The 15,363-nt window shown below is 32.9% G+C and overlaps 2 protein-coding genes across 8 annotated transcripts in view; one reads left to right on the plus strand and one right to left on the minus strand.

Annotated features, from left to right (window-relative positions):
- The window catches only part of AZI2 (5-azacytidine induced 2), a 28,093-nt gene extending 14,407 nt beyond the window's left edge, over positions 1 to 13,686 (plus strand). For 2 of the 5 annotated variants that reach the window (XM_030812239.1, XM_012498948.2), the window contains 2 exons: positions 2,318 to 2,376; positions 2,794 to 3,059. In XM_030812239.1, the coding sequence (XP_030668099.1) occupies positions 2,318 to 2,376; positions 2,794 to 2,878 (144 nt within the window). In that variant the 3' untranslated portion in view covers positions 2,879 to 3,059. Of the gene's footprint in view, positions 1 to 2,317; positions 2,377 to 2,793; positions 3,061 to 7,782; positions 7,902 to 10,267 lie in introns of those variants that run through there. The other 3 variants (XM_030812237.1, XM_030812238.1, XM_003256792.4) reach the window with 3 other exon arrangements.
- Positions 12,816 to 15,363, minus strand: part of CMC1 (C-X9-C motif containing 1) — a 77,261-nt gene continuing 74,713 nt past the window's right edge. For all 3 annotated transcript variants that reach the window (XM_003256794.4, XM_030812242.1, XM_030812241.1), the window contains exon 4: positions 12,816 to 15,217. In XM_003256794.4, the coding sequence (XP_003256842.1) occupies positions 15,097 to 15,217 (121 nt within the window). In that variant the 3' untranslated portion in view covers positions 12,816 to 15,096. The remainder of the gene's footprint in view (positions 15,218 to 15,363) is intronic.

Consider the following 15,363-nt stretch of genomic DNA (forward strand, 5'->3'; position numbering starts at 1 on the left):
TTCTTTTCCACTAGATGGTGCTAGGGAATAAATTTGCTTTTAGTTTAAATTCATCTGTCATAAGTAACCAAATCACAGAAACAGACTTTTAGAGGTAGAAGAAATCACTTTCCTTAACTGATTACTAAATTAAATCTGAGAGACAGGAAACTTTTAACAGTTGAAGATGAGCTAAGAGAGGAATATTGAAAAAGAAATATTTATAACATGGCCCCCACCTTCACAGGCATTTATTAGGGGTAGGGTGAGGCCGTGAAGTTAAAAAGGGCTCACTCACAACTAAAAGAAATGAACAAAGAAAAGGAAGAGTGGAAATAACAGTTTATCAAGTGTTCCAAGTTGAAATCTTGATGCATACTTTCAAATCGTGTTTCGGTGATGTTGCTGATCAGAGTCCTCTTGGATACAGGAATCTGAGAGGAAGCCAAATAGAGAAATTTATGTTCACAATACTCTAGCCATATTACTGTAGCTCACATTAGCCATATTAAAAAAAATTTTTTTAAGATGATACTTTCGGTGAAGCATTTTATAAAACCTTCTGAAGTATGTAATAGCATCCTACATGGATATAATAGTGTTTTTGTTTGTTTGTTTGTTTTTAAATATTTAGTGAGGGAACTCAATTCATTAGTATTTCATGTTAGTGAGGTTTCAGGGGCAGTTCCACTATGGGCCTTTTAGACTTTCTGTGTCCCCTAATATTCCAGCCATTTATATTCAGACCCGATGATCCTGTGAGAAATACAGACTCTAGGGCCAAAGAAGTAAAAGAGATACTGGATCAGTAAAATTAAGTTGGTTTAGAAGATGTCTAAAGTCCCTAATAACAGTAGCCCAGTTAGAGATTCACAGTGTACTGTACTATATTAAAGGTTCTGCTATAGTATAGAAACCTATATAACTTGAACATTATTTCCCAAGATTTTATAGCCATGGGCCTCACCTTATATGAAACTCCCACATCATGTGGCACTAGTTGGGGAACAGATCCATTACCACCTTTAGGACATAGGTGATCTATTACTAGCCAACAAAAGGGTCTTTGAATACTAGATGCAGTCTGTATGAGCTTACTGCTGATGTACATTAGAGTCTGAATTGTTAGATAGTAGTTGGAAAAACATTTTCCCACTCAAACTGTCAAATTTTTTTATATTGTTGGCTTTAAAAATGAGGAAGGTTTTCAATGAATGTATATGCATAAGTATATACTAATTTTTAAAAAACAATTTTAATTGATGATACAAAGGTACTAAAAGTGATCTGATCAGATTCCATTATTTCCTATAAGGCACAGGAAAAAACAATGTCCAAGGATATGTGTCTGGTTAGTGGTCAAACCTCCTGGACCTGTGGGCCAGTTCTGTTTCCCCTCTCCTTAGGCCTCCCTAAGATTTAACTTAACTGTTAAGAGTTTTAAAATCAGAGATCTAGAAATGTTTTAACTCCTATAAGATTAGGTATTTTTCACATTTTATTCTCAAGTTCAGAGTACTCATGAAGTCCTTGTGTTGCTTTTTAATGTTTCACTGCAAATTGTATAATTTAGATTGTATTAGTAAGATAATAAAATTAAAATTTGTATTCTGAGCTTATACTGGCCACATCTGCCAGGAGAATTAGTACCCGCGATAATCATTTTCATTTGTTACAGATCCTTAAATGAGAATGCATTGCAAACAAGTGTGTTAGAGTTGTCTCAAACATACTAAGTCATTTAAATATGGCTTCTGAAGGTTCTTTCTGTCATATCTGCAACCTAAATCAACTAAATTTAAAAGCATATAGGGACTTTGTGATGTCCTCGCCAGGTCATTTTTAATCCATGTGGAGGGAGGAAATGTATGCTGATGTTTTACAACAGTAACCTGTTAAAATTCTGGTGTGTTTTTGGTAATACTACGAAAAAGTAAAATACCAAAAAAACTTCCATTTTCCCATAGAATTCTTATTCACCCGTACCATAAGTAAACAGAAATGTGATAAATGTGTAATACTTTTTTGAATATAGACTTCAGATTGGTATCTTCAGAAATATATTTTGTAAGATTACAAGGTCTTTTACAGAATGAGAGCAATTTTATTCTTTTAAAGAAAATTAAAGCATTAATACTTTAAACCATTGGAAGTGATTGAGATATTTGTTATAGATTGGAGGTATTTCACTAAAATTGAGTATAAAATCTAATTTTATTCTTTGCACTTACAAATATATTCTGTAAAACCTGAACATGTCTCTGGTAATAAAGAGCTGAGAATAAATAAATTGTAAGAATTACAACTTTGAAACTTCTTTTTTTTAAACAAATGACAGGATCTGTATCAGGAAGACAATCTGAAGAGCAGAGATCTCCAAAAACTAAGCATTTCAAGGTATGACCACTCTTCAGCACTAAAACAATACGTTGTCTTCTTCCATAAGTCACTTTGTGTAGGTCCTTAGATTTCTTTTATGACTTAACCTTAAAACCAAAAAATGGATATTGTTTGGATACTGAATGTAACCTCTGATCACAATATATTTGTAAAATAAAATTTAATTGTTAATAACAGCTTTGAATTTAAGTAGTACAAAAATAGGATGCCTTAAACTTTCTGAACATTTAGTAATATTTTAGGTATGATTTTAGGGAACTAGCTATGTGGAAGTATTCTGTAATACTGAATTTGTACATGAAGAATTATTCGTTATCTATATATAATAACATTCCTTTGTCTTAAGAGCTTACTTGGCCATTGTTAGTCTTTGGGATAGCATGAAATTTTTTTTTTTGTTTTTTGTTTTTTGAGACAGAGTATCTGTAGCGCAGCCTGGAGTGCAGTGGCGCAATCATGGGATAGCATGAATTTTGAGGACTGTTCCCTCTTCGCATAAGAATAGAAGTAGCCATCAGAGTTCATATACTTTTTCAACCCTTTTTCCTCAAATACGTATCATTTTTACTTAAGTAACTTCAGTTCTGTGTTTTAAGCTATCTAGTAATTGATTGTTTCTACTATGTTAAGATAGCCTCTCTACATTGTTACCCTCCATCCAATAAAAAGTAATGATCTGACTTCATTGTTTTATCATTTGGCTTCCAAAGTTTACTGACCTAAGTAAATAATGTGAATTGTATCAGGCCAATTTCTATCAAAAACCTGCTTTAGAGAAATGATCAATTAGGAAAAACAACTTGAGGAAATGACATACAGCCACTCTTCTAGATCAGGGGTTGGCAGACTTTTTCTATAAAGTGCCAGCAGTAACTGTTTTATTCGGCTTTGTGAGCTGGCAGTACAGCTGTTGATATTTAACTCTGCCATTTGAACAGTACTTCAATTATGCCTTCGAATTTTATCTCAGTTTACTGAAAGGAAACTTTTTCTTTTTTTGAAAAATGTGTCTAGTATAGTGTCCATGTAAACTATTTCTTAAAATTATCTTGTCAGTTACCTTCTTTTCTCCTGTCAACCTAGGTTTCCCCTTATTTTTCTGTATTGTCCTTTTTATAAGCCACTTCTAATCAGTTTAGAAAGTAGAGAATGAATAAGTATCATCAAAAGAGATCAAATACAGGGGCTATATAAATAGTACATTTGAAGCATGTGATATAGAATGGAATTTCTGCTTCCATTCATGGGAGATTACATAATTTGGATCATATCCACTAAGAATTTCTTGAAAACCTGACTCCCCCAAAAAATACCTGTTTGAAGGCATCAGATAACTAACAAAATATTGAAAAATCTCTGTGCCAGGATTTGGGGAAAGTTGTAGTCCCAAGGAGATGATTCTGTTTTCAAGGCTGCAAAGCTATAATTGTGGCTCCAGAGTATAGTCTCGCAATTCTTTAAAGCTCAGTATCAATTCAGAGGACAGTTTTTAGAAATAATTGCCTTAAATTCAGTTTAAAAGTTATTTTGTGTTAAAGCCATACCAACAGTATGTATGTAAAGAATTGTGTAATTATTCCAGTGGCTCTCTTAGTGCTCATATACACTTGTGGTTTTTTGCAAATTGGTTTGCATTTGTATCAGGTAGACAATGTGAACTGCAAAACTGATTAGGTTTCTCTCTTCTGGTTATGTACTAGAAAACTTATAACCAAATTTGTGGCCTACTGTTGGTCAACTTTTATCATGCATTTTTATGTTAACCTCATTCTCCACTGCATTTTGTTTTGTTTTGTATTTTTTTGCCTCATCATTTCTGCCTGTTTGCAGTTTATGTTCTTGTGTTTTGTTAATCTTTGTAAGTTACTTTATCCACTTATAAGAGGAACAATTCAGATGACAGATTAGTTTACCATATTGGAGAAAGTACATAGGGATATTTCCATTAAACCATTAACTAAAGGTTTCGATATTTTTAAGGAATATTTTTCAGTTTTTGGATAACTTGCTTTTTTGGAACTCTCCTTTTTTGTATTTCTTCCATCATATTGCCAGGCAAATGAGGTAGTATACTGTTTCTCTAAGATAGAGTGAAACTTTTAATTACTGGAGGCCTTTTATATGATACTCCTTGTATAAAACATCATTTAACAATAATAGCCCTATCAGAAATTTAACCATGTCTTGCCAGTGTCCTGTTTTGATTTTGGCTTTAGGTTGATGGCTTCAGTTTTTAAACCAGATCTGGATAGGGAGTCACTGTACTTCTTTTACTCATTATCTGTAAACTTACATTGTGGAACTGTGTTACAGATGACTTCCTAAAATGCAAATTCCAGGTTTAGAAAAAAAAAGATTAGGTTAGTGTTTTTCAAGCTCTTCTGTGTTTCCTTAGTGCTGTGAAATTTTATTAGTTATAATAAGCATTATAAAAATATGGAATAAGTCAGAACATACCAATACCAGAGTGCATTACACACAATAAGGGTAAGTATGGTTTCTTAGAACTTGTTTTCTTTGGGTTGCAGTGTAAAATGATTCTTGCTCTGCCTTGCAATAAAAAATGAGAGCCACTTGTTTGGGGGGAACCACAGTTGTCAAAATACACACTTCTAAGTCTGTAACTCTTGGCTAAGAATATCCCATAGTTTAATTCTACTGTGATGGAGGATGTAGTAGTTCAGTAAATTTTCAAATGCTAAAGAAAAAATATGTATGGCTGAAGCAGAAACTCAAGTAAGTGGATTTTTCTTATACAAGGAATAGTTATTTCTGTATTAAAGAGTTCCATATATAGTGTCAATTAAGAAAGCTGGGCTTTTAGCTGTTAAACTTTGTAAGCAGGACATGTACTCCCTCCTTCAGTTGTGGACAAGCAGGTTTCACTTAAAAGTCAGAGATGTGAAGCTTTATACTGAGAAGTATAAAACTTAGAAGATTGTGTTGGCAGTCAGCATATTGTAGGTGCTTGATAATTGATGATGATATCAAAAATGTTAGTCCAAAAGGGCAGTGATCAGTCATTAGACCGGGTAAGTGAAAGACAGCTTTGAACAGCAACATGGCGGACTGGAGTAGACTTCTCAACCCATTTCCTCATGTGTAAAATGAGGTTACTCACTTTACCAAGTTGGTGTGACAATGTAGGTGAAGTGCCTAGTATATAGTAAGTGCTCAGCCGTCATTATTTGTGTTTTATCTGTTTTTAGAGTTCTCATTTGAGAAGCTTCAGTGTTACATTTCAATATTTTAAGTAGTTGTATAAGTTCTTTATAGACAACTATATATATTACTAGCATTTTGCTTATGTGGCATTTAAAGCAAAACTAAACTTTATACTCCCAGTTGGGGCACTGCAGTGAGGATAGGAAGGTCACAATCTATACATTGTCTTTGAAATACCTAGATAAGAGGTTTAATTGGAAGCCTGCTAAAAATTAGGGATGACAACTTGCCTTTTCCAATATCATTTAAATAATGGTTTAAACATTTTGTTCAAGTAGATAGAATTTAAAATAATTTTTTACACACTTTGAAGATTATAGCACTTTAATATTAACTGTAAAGTGCGAAACACTAACTGCAGTTATTTTGTTATCCACAAGAGGGAGAGCTATACTTAGTAATAATTTTAGATTTGTCTATCTGTAGTTTTAAATTCAGGTTACATTAAGAGCAAAAAACAAGACTACATGTGTATTAAACTCAGTGACCTAGTTTTTAACTAAACCTAAGTTTTAAGCAGTCTTCATTAAATTGAACTGAAAAGTTTGTATTAGGCACTGTAAACACCGTTATTAGAATTGTTTCTCTTATTTCCATGCCTAGCTGTGTATTTTAGTACTCAGAACTGTCTTCAGTATTTGCTCTTCTTTTCTCTAAAACAGGCACTGATTTACTGTCTCACGCCAATAATAAACTATTTTTAAGCTGTATTATTCATACCATGACTGAATGAATGAATTAGCACATGTTCAGTGTTTACACTTAACTGCTATATAATGTGAGTAACTCTTCGGAAAGCATACTGAATGCCTAGAATTGTACCAAGAAACCAACAACTCTCTTCACACTTAAGACAGGTTCCTATGTGAAACATTCATTGTAGCAAACAACTCAGATGTTTTTTGGTGAAGTAGACATGGCTAATTTTGTGAACTATTTGACACCTATTAAAAACTTGCAAAAAGCTCTGTGATTTCTAATATACTACAACTTAACAAATGATGTTTACAACAGACTAAAGCAGATTTTTCTTAAAAGCAGTGTAAAGTTTATTGACAAAAAGGTATTTCACCTTACATAATTCAAAATAATTATATTTTATATATTATATATTAAATATAAACTATATTACTCCTGTAATTTGAGATATTAGATTTCAAAAATGTTATCCTTTTGAAGTTTGTTTATGGTAACACAAAAATTGAAGCATAAGGTGACATGTTTGTCTAGTTTGATTTCTGTACTACTAAAATTATACTAGTATCTAAGAGGTAATAATTTTTTTTAATGTTATAAGATTTAGTCTTACATTTAATATTTTGTGATATTCCTGTACAACAAAGTGAGAATATATGCTGAAGATTTTAATTTCATTTAGTTGGCAATTAAGAAGCAAAAACAAAATCATGAATGTCTGAATATGAATGTTTAATGGAAACAAAATTGATAAAAATTAGATTTAAAATCACTAATTATAATTTCTTAGATAATTGAGGTAAAATACTTTTAATTATAAAAATAGGAGAGGCATTTTTGAAGTTTCTATTTCTGTTTCATATAATCCTCCCCCTCTAGCTTCTTTTTCCTTACCAGGAAATCATCTGGCTCTTCATGTCTTGTGCTGTCATGTCACATTGGTTTAGAACCAACATTATGAGACAGCCCAGTCAAACATAAAGAATGTAATGCATGAAACCTAAATTTTATTTTAATGTGGACTTGGATATATATTCAGCAGTTGATACATCATTTCAATTCACAGTGTCAAAACAATCAAAAGATAATACAAATTGATTCATATTTGAATGAATGTAACTTTACTCTTAATCAGATTTGCAAATAACGTATTTCTTACTACTTACTAATTAATAGCTGCACATTATAGCCTAAAATAAAATCTCAGTTCTGAGACTCTTCAAGAAGCTCTCATCAGTTATAATATTTTTATTATACCATTTAATATAATAGTTAATTGCTACATATCAGATGGACAGTGTTATTCTTTCAAGATCTTTTCACTTATTAATGCCCTAAATATCTTTCAATTGTTTTATTCAATTTACATCATCTCAAAACTAATTGGAGCAGAAACTTGATCTGCATATTTCTAAAGTTATTCCCTTTTGTCTGTAAAAAAGAATGATGAGTATTAACTTTTTGTAAAATAATTTATTTCAGTGATAATATGCAGCATGCATACTGGGAACTGAAGAGAGAAATGTCTAATTTACATCTGGTGACTCAAGTACAAGCTGAACTACTAAGAAAACTGAAAACCTCAACTGCAATCAAGAAAGGCAAGTCACTGTTTACCGGAAACCACTGATTCCAGCCAAACTGCCTGAAGAGCAACTAGCTGTCGTATCTTATCAAAATCTCATCAAATGAGAGATTGATAAGCCAAAGTATATATAGTACGTTCGCAGCCTACCCATTCTCTGCTTTGGCTTCAGTCTCATACTGGTCAACTTCACACATAAAGGTGTTGCTGATGTGTTTTTTCTTCAGTACTGTATTCTTTTCCCCTTGTGGCTTTTCTCAGCCAAGTGTTGCTTATGTGTATAAGACTGAGGTGTTAAGTTTGCTCTAGTTGACCTTTTACCACAGCTACTTCATATGTTTAAAAAAAAAAAAAGACACCAAAAGCAAATATTCATTCCAGTGCTACAGAATACACCAAACACCTAGCTTTTTAGGTTGTTTTGAAAAAGAAAACAAACTTTGATTATTTGGGTTTTTGCATTTCTTATAAGCTTTTCTTTCTGTAAAGGATATAGCTGATTACAACGAAAACTAGGTGCTCTCCCCTTATGCCCTTCAACCAAACAAAAATTTTCATTGCTTTGCCTTTCATATTTAACTGCTTGACTGACTGAACTTTTTGATTTTTGTGTTAACTAGTAGTAGCTACTTTCGCCAAAGCTATTTTTATACCTTAGAGAAAAATTAGTACATTTGTACCTAGTATTACATAACAGGCATATTTCTGAAAAGCTGTGTGATATAAATTTGAATGCCCTAAAATTTACTTTTTAAAAATGAGATAGAACTTTTTATAAAAAATAATCACCATCTAGTTTAAAATTACTTATTTATATTTCACATTGTCTTAAAGAGGACACAAGGATTGTGTCATAAATAGTTCTCCTCAGGAGTGTTTATTAGTGAGGAAAAATGTTAAATTTTGGGAAGGAAAATTGAATTTAGAACTCCTTTTCATTTTTAGGGAGTTGGTTACATATAAGTCAGGGAAAATAGTATGGTGTTTTAGCAAGTCCAGCTTAATTTTTGGTTCACTTTGTCCTTGAGTTTTCCAGTGGTCAAAGTTATATATGAGACCAAAGGTTGAATGTACAAATAAGATCTCTCTATAAAGGGACTCACAGAGTAATTCTGCATTGAGTTTTCAATGTAGCTTTGTTTACATGATAAATAGAACTACCAAAGAATAATAAAGGAGCAATGCTCTTTTCATACTTGGACATGGCTCATCCTTGTGTTCCTTCCTAGCTGATTAATAAGGTATTTTTCAGTGCTTTGGAACATAAGTTTTCTGGCACATTTCCTATGACAGTGGCAGGCTCAAAGTCACCACTCCTTACACAGAACTCATTGCTTTGAGGAGTACAGAGATGAGACTAGAACCACCTTTCTCCTGACCTTTGTATCACCTTTTTTCCAAAGCCAAACACTACACTTCCAGTTCTCCTCCATCCGTATCCACCCTCCCAGGAAAAACAATGAGCTTATTTTATAATGTCGTTCAATCTGTTTCTTCTAAAATTACATGAAGTCAAGCCTTAGTTACACTTGGCCATCCTTCTTGAGCTAAGGATAAACTTACCTTTCCACACTGGTAGGCTGAGCTAGAGGGAGAGGAGAAACCTGTATTACCAATGTGCTGGCTGTGGTGAAATAATAGCTTTTAAGTAGTCTTTTTCTAGGCCATTGCATTTGTACAAAACTTTTTTTTTTTTTTTTTTTTTTTTACTTTACCTATATTGTGACCACAGTAGCATTAACATTTGCTGTGTTTTACAAGAAACAAGATTTTACAAATTTTATTTAAACTGCTTTATGCATAAAAGCCTTTGATATATAAAAACTTCATTTGGGTCTCACCAATTAAAAATGCAATTATTTCTGAAAAATTTGCTTTTGGACTGCCTGTGGACAAAGAGTTTGAGCAAAGGAATGTTATATTTAACTAATACGTTGCTAAAACTTCTTAAGAACTGTCTCAGTCCCCACTGCCATGTGAACAGTCTGCAACCCTTCTCCAGCCACAGTAAGAGCCAAGAACAGGATCTTTATTTGTATTTTAACTGTATTAGTTTCCAACTTTTAAAAATATGTAGTTCTTCATCTTTTAAAAGCTCTATGACATAGTTGGGACAGGAATTCTATATCCATTCTGCAGACAAGGAAAGAGACATCAGGAGCAGCTAAGAGACAAATATCTAAAGTCACAGTAAATTGCTGATCCAGGATTAAAACTCAGATCATCTGTCATTTATCTCCTAGTCACAGTGCCTCAATGATCACACTAACTTGGAAATCTTAATTTCATCACCAGTTCTAGAATTCAAATTAGTGAAGTGTTACCAAATTTTATGATCACAAATGTCATGAAAACTGACATTTAGTCTTGTTTTCTTTTTAGCCTGTGCCCCTGTAGGATGCAGTGAAGACCTTGGAAGAGACAGCACAAAACTGCACTTGATGAATTTTACTGCAACATACACAAGACATCCCCCTCTCTCACCAAATGGCAAAGCTCTTTGTCATACCGCATCTTCCCCTTTACCAGGAGATGTAAAGGTTTTATCAGAGAAAGCAGTCCTCCAATCATGGACAGACAATGAGAGATCCATTCCTAATGATGGTACATGCTTTCAGGAACACAGTTCTTATGGCAGAAATTCTCTAGAAGACAATTCCTGGGTATTTCCAAGTCCTCCTAAATCAAGTGAGACAGCATTTGGGGAAACTAAAACTAAAACTTTGCCTTTACCCAACCTTCCGCCACTCCATTACTTGGATCAACATAATCAGAACTGCCTTTATAAGAATTAATTTGGAAGAGATTCATGATTTCACCATGAGGACACTTATCTCTTTCAGTGGTCCTCCCAAGAAATTATTTAACAAACTGAAAGGGGATTTTGATTAAAATTTTGCAGAGGTCTTCAGTATCTATATTTGAACATACTGTACAATATGTACAAAAACCAACATAGTTGGTTTCCTAGTATGAAACAGCACCCTCTAGCTCCATATTCTAAGAATCTGAAATATGCTACTATGCTAATTAATAAGTAAACTTAAGGTGTTTAAAAAAGAGAACTCTGCCTTCGATAATAATTGTAAAATTTTGCCTCTCAGAAGAATGGAATTGGAGATTGTAGACGTGGCTTTACAAAGTGTGAAATGTCTAAATATCTGTTCATAAAAAGAAAAGGAAACCATGTATGTTGCTTCAAATTGCATAATGGAACAAATGGCGATGTGAATAGGTTACATTTCTGTTGTTATAATGCGTAAAGATATTGAAAATATAATGAAATAAAAGTATCTTAGGTTATACCATCTTTATATGCTGTTGTGTTTCAATATTTGATTTAAAGTGATTTTTTGGTCACAGTGTTTTGTTGATAAAATTTTAGAATTGAAGTTTGAATTCTAAGACTCGAAACAACCTGATCACTGAAGCCAACTTTGTCCCAGCACATTCCTTAAGTCCTAATTGGAAAAAAAAAAAAAATGAAATAATAGTTGAAAAACTCTGGAGTGTAAACAAATGATTGTAACCCTACACACTATTCAATAAGTAGTAGAAGGAGCATCACACAGATTTCAGTCTAATCTGCCCTTCAGTGGGCCATAATATAAACATAAATGTATGTGTGTAATGATAAAAAGTCATTTTCTTCAAAGGGACTACAGCTGCACGTTGTGTAGAGCAGCTTCTAAATTGTTAGACTTTGTGTTGTAATATTCTATTTATTGAGAAAGTGATTTTAAATTAGAATTTTTAATCATAGAAATCAGGGTTTGGGCTGCATTGATATTGTCAATCATGAAATGTCCACACACTCATTCTAAGTGGCCAATTATTTGTAAATAAAGAAGGAAATAAAGATGGCTTCACATGGAAATTTAAGTTCTTTCAGGGTGGAGATTTACTTGGTTCATACACCTTTTGCCTGAATTAAAGTATTTCATGTAAGAGGACTTTATCCTTTTTGACAGACAGTTTCATATATCTTGAACTCAAAAAAATATCTCAGATCTCTTCTACTATATTATTACTGAATAGCATACATACATAGACAATGTTCACCATTCACCAGATATTTTTTTCTTTCTATTATCTTACACTTATTCAGGCTTGTCTGTGATTAATGGAATTGGTGTCAGATGCTGGAATTTATTCTGACCAATGAACACAGCTGACTCAGGGGAGTACAATCTCCTGCCAAGTAATAGAACCAAACCCAATATGCATAAAACAAATACAATACTCCAGGCTTTAGCTGAAGGAAGCAACTACCTGTGTAATAACAAAGCAGCAAAAACTATTTCTCATGTGGCTGCATAGGCTGTATATTATATCTGATCTCTAATGTAGCTTACTGGTTTGCCTTTTTTAAAACCAAAATTGCAAATTTTCCTTTGTAAAGAAAAAAAGTCTAATGAGATAATTGCTTGATTAATGTTTTGAACAATACCAAGAAATTGTTTAATTAAAATAAATTATTTTTGTTTGAAATTGAAGTGGATGTGAAATATTGTCCTTGCCTATATATCTCAAAGTCTGGTACTAATTGTTGGTTGTTAATATGATTCATATAATAGACATCTGTTAAACCAGCTTTTGAGTGGAGAAAATTATTTTCCATTTAAACAGTACAGTGATAATTGATAGCTATCAAACAGGTATACTAAAAAGTCAGTGACTGTGACAGTTTAAAGTGCTAGACAAAGGATGTATAAGGTTCTTTAGTAAGGAAAGATTAACCAAAAATTTTTTACCCAGCTAGAAGCTTTTAAATCTACACTTGATCATCTCTGCTCTAGGTAAAATTCAAATAAACAAAAAACAGTGGCCCATCTGTAGCTTATGAATCTATTTAAAATTGAATATTTTATGTTGACTTCTTTCATACTAGCTGAAACTTGCTCTAAAGAGCTTCTTTTGAATCTTTAGGTTTCTTTTTATAAGGTTCAATTCAGTACATCCATAAATTGACAGAATGAAGAGAACATAAATAACAAAAAGCCACCTATTCCTTCCTCTTGCTCCCTTATTAAAGTAAAATTTACATCTGTAAGACTTACTGAGTTGCTGCCAAAATGGAACTGAATTCTTAAAAGCAGGAACGTGCCTATGTGAAACATTAGAAAACCAAAATATATGGGAAAATTCAGACTTGAAGAGCTGAATGATGTGACAACAAAGTCCTGATCTTAATTCAGAAAGGCTACTTGAAGAAGGTGTATCTCAAGGGGTAAAAAACCTGTGGGTTATCACATATTAACAGGGAATAGTATCAACAGAGGCACCCATAAGCAAGCAAGACACAACTGAGACAGATGTACCAGGTGAAAAAAATCTTCAGTATGGATACGCATGGGTATTCTGAAGGCTACAATGAATGGTTTCAGTCTTTGACACAAGGAGGACGAACATATTATTTGTATTGTATAATCTAATTTGGCTTCTATGGGGAAAGCAACATGTACATAAGTGAATTTTCTACATGAAGTGGGCTACTTCTGATTTTAATCAAAGGTATAAAATAGATTGTATACTTCACTAGCTTCTTAAAGTAACTTTTCCATTTTCAATTATCTCTAAAAACAGTTAACTTCCTGTGCTCTAGGAAATGCACCAATACCAAAGGTCAATGTGGAAATATGGGCATGTTTGCCCCTATGCTGTGTGGTCTCTAGATTTCTATATTTGCTTTGCTTTTGTCTGCTCTAGTAATCTCCCTCCTTTTGATCTGTGGCCTGGGAAAATGTGGTTTCTTTGTATTTCAAATAAAAGTACAATAGTTTTTTGAGTGGTTCACTCAAGAGTAAAGTGTGGAACTTGAATTGATTCTGTAGTGTCCTATTTAAGTTCTTTCTTAAAAAAAAAATCTCTCAGATCTATTTCATGGGATTAGGGAAAGTTAAACGTTGTCTTGGTAGTAATTTCTATTTGTGATTTTGATGAGGACTGTGTGAAAATATACGTAAAATTTACTTATCTTGAAACTAGTTACAATGGCTGTGGAAAATTTAACAGCTCATGGGGAAAAAACAACTTTTAATATAAAAGCTCAAATTATTAAATTGGGACATAAATTTTTTATACTACTTCCTGAGTCTATTACTATGTTACAGAATTGGTAATTCACTTAGATAACTTTTCAAAATGAAAGATTAAAGGACTCAGTAGCCAAGTTATCAGGTTAAGAACATATAATATGTTTTAGAAAATTCTACATCAAAGATGTAAGTAAAATTAATTCATATAAGTAAGTATCTCCTTATCTATGGTTCTGCTATGGTTTGATGTGTCCCCCAAGAGTTCATGTGTTGGAAACTTAGTTGCTAATTTAACAGTACTAAGAGATGGAGCCTTTAAGAGGTAATAGGGTGATGAGCCCTCGTGAATGGATTTATGCCATTATTACAGGTTTTAGTTCTCAAGAGAGCGGGTTGTTATAAAAGCTTGCCCACACTTGTTTGTCCTTCTATTTTTTACACCCTATTATGTTTTGATGCAGTATGAAAACCCTTGCCAGAAGCTGCTGGCAAATAAACTCCAGAACTGTGAGCCAAACAAACTTTTCTTATAAGTTACCTGGTCTTGGGTATTCTCCCATAGCAACAGAAAATGGACTAAGATAGTTTCCAAATAAGCCTCTACTACTACTAACAGTAACTACCAATATAAGAGCATCTACCAGGTCTGAAGCACTGTCTTATTCCTGCTATATGCGATACTCAGTACATCCTCACAAACTGTATTAGATTTACTTCCACAGCTGTATAGCTAGTAAGTGGTAGAATCAGGAAGGATTCTGGTTCATAGCCATTCTGCTATACTGCCTAGTTATTACTAACACCTTTGAAGGTTGTCCATTCCTGCTTTTCTTTAGTTTTGGCTCCCATGGTTAGCCATTAGGATATACACTGGAAGAAAAGTAATATAAGGACCATATTGAACTCTAAAAAATCAGTATCACTGTTATAGTTGTGGAAAAATTTTCAAAAGGTCCAGAATGACCAGGAAAACCATATCCCAATTCAGTAACTACTCCTTTCCCATTTAAGAAACCAAAACTTTGAAATAAAATATTTATTTCAGATAAAATTAATATTTCCATAATTAAGATAAAGCAAACATACATACTTGAGTCCATTATTTAAGGTGATTTATACTATAAAATGACTTCCATGAATATTAGAGTTCCTGAATGTCATTTGAGTATCTGCCTACATGCTTGTTGGAAGCTTCTGTAGCCTTTTCTTTGTAGGAATTCCAGTTTTTCTGAATTCTTCCCTTTCCTTCAGGTATTCCATTTTGCATTCTTCATAAAAGGCTGGATCATTATAGCTATGAGAAGGAAATGAAAATATTTTCAAGTAAATAATCCTGCACATGTTAAATGTAAGCTTACTTTAATTACTAATATTCAGACATCTGGTTCATCAGGCTCAATCTTTAGAAGTATACTTCTAGTAATGGTTACAAATTCACTG

Source organism: Nomascus leucogenys, chromosome 4 (genome assembly GCF_006542625.1).
Source record: "Nomascus leucogenys isolate Asia chromosome 4, Asia_NLE_v1, whole genome shotgun sequence".
NCBI lineage: Eukaryota > Metazoa > Chordata > Mammalia > Primates > Hylobatidae > Nomascus > Nomascus leucogenys.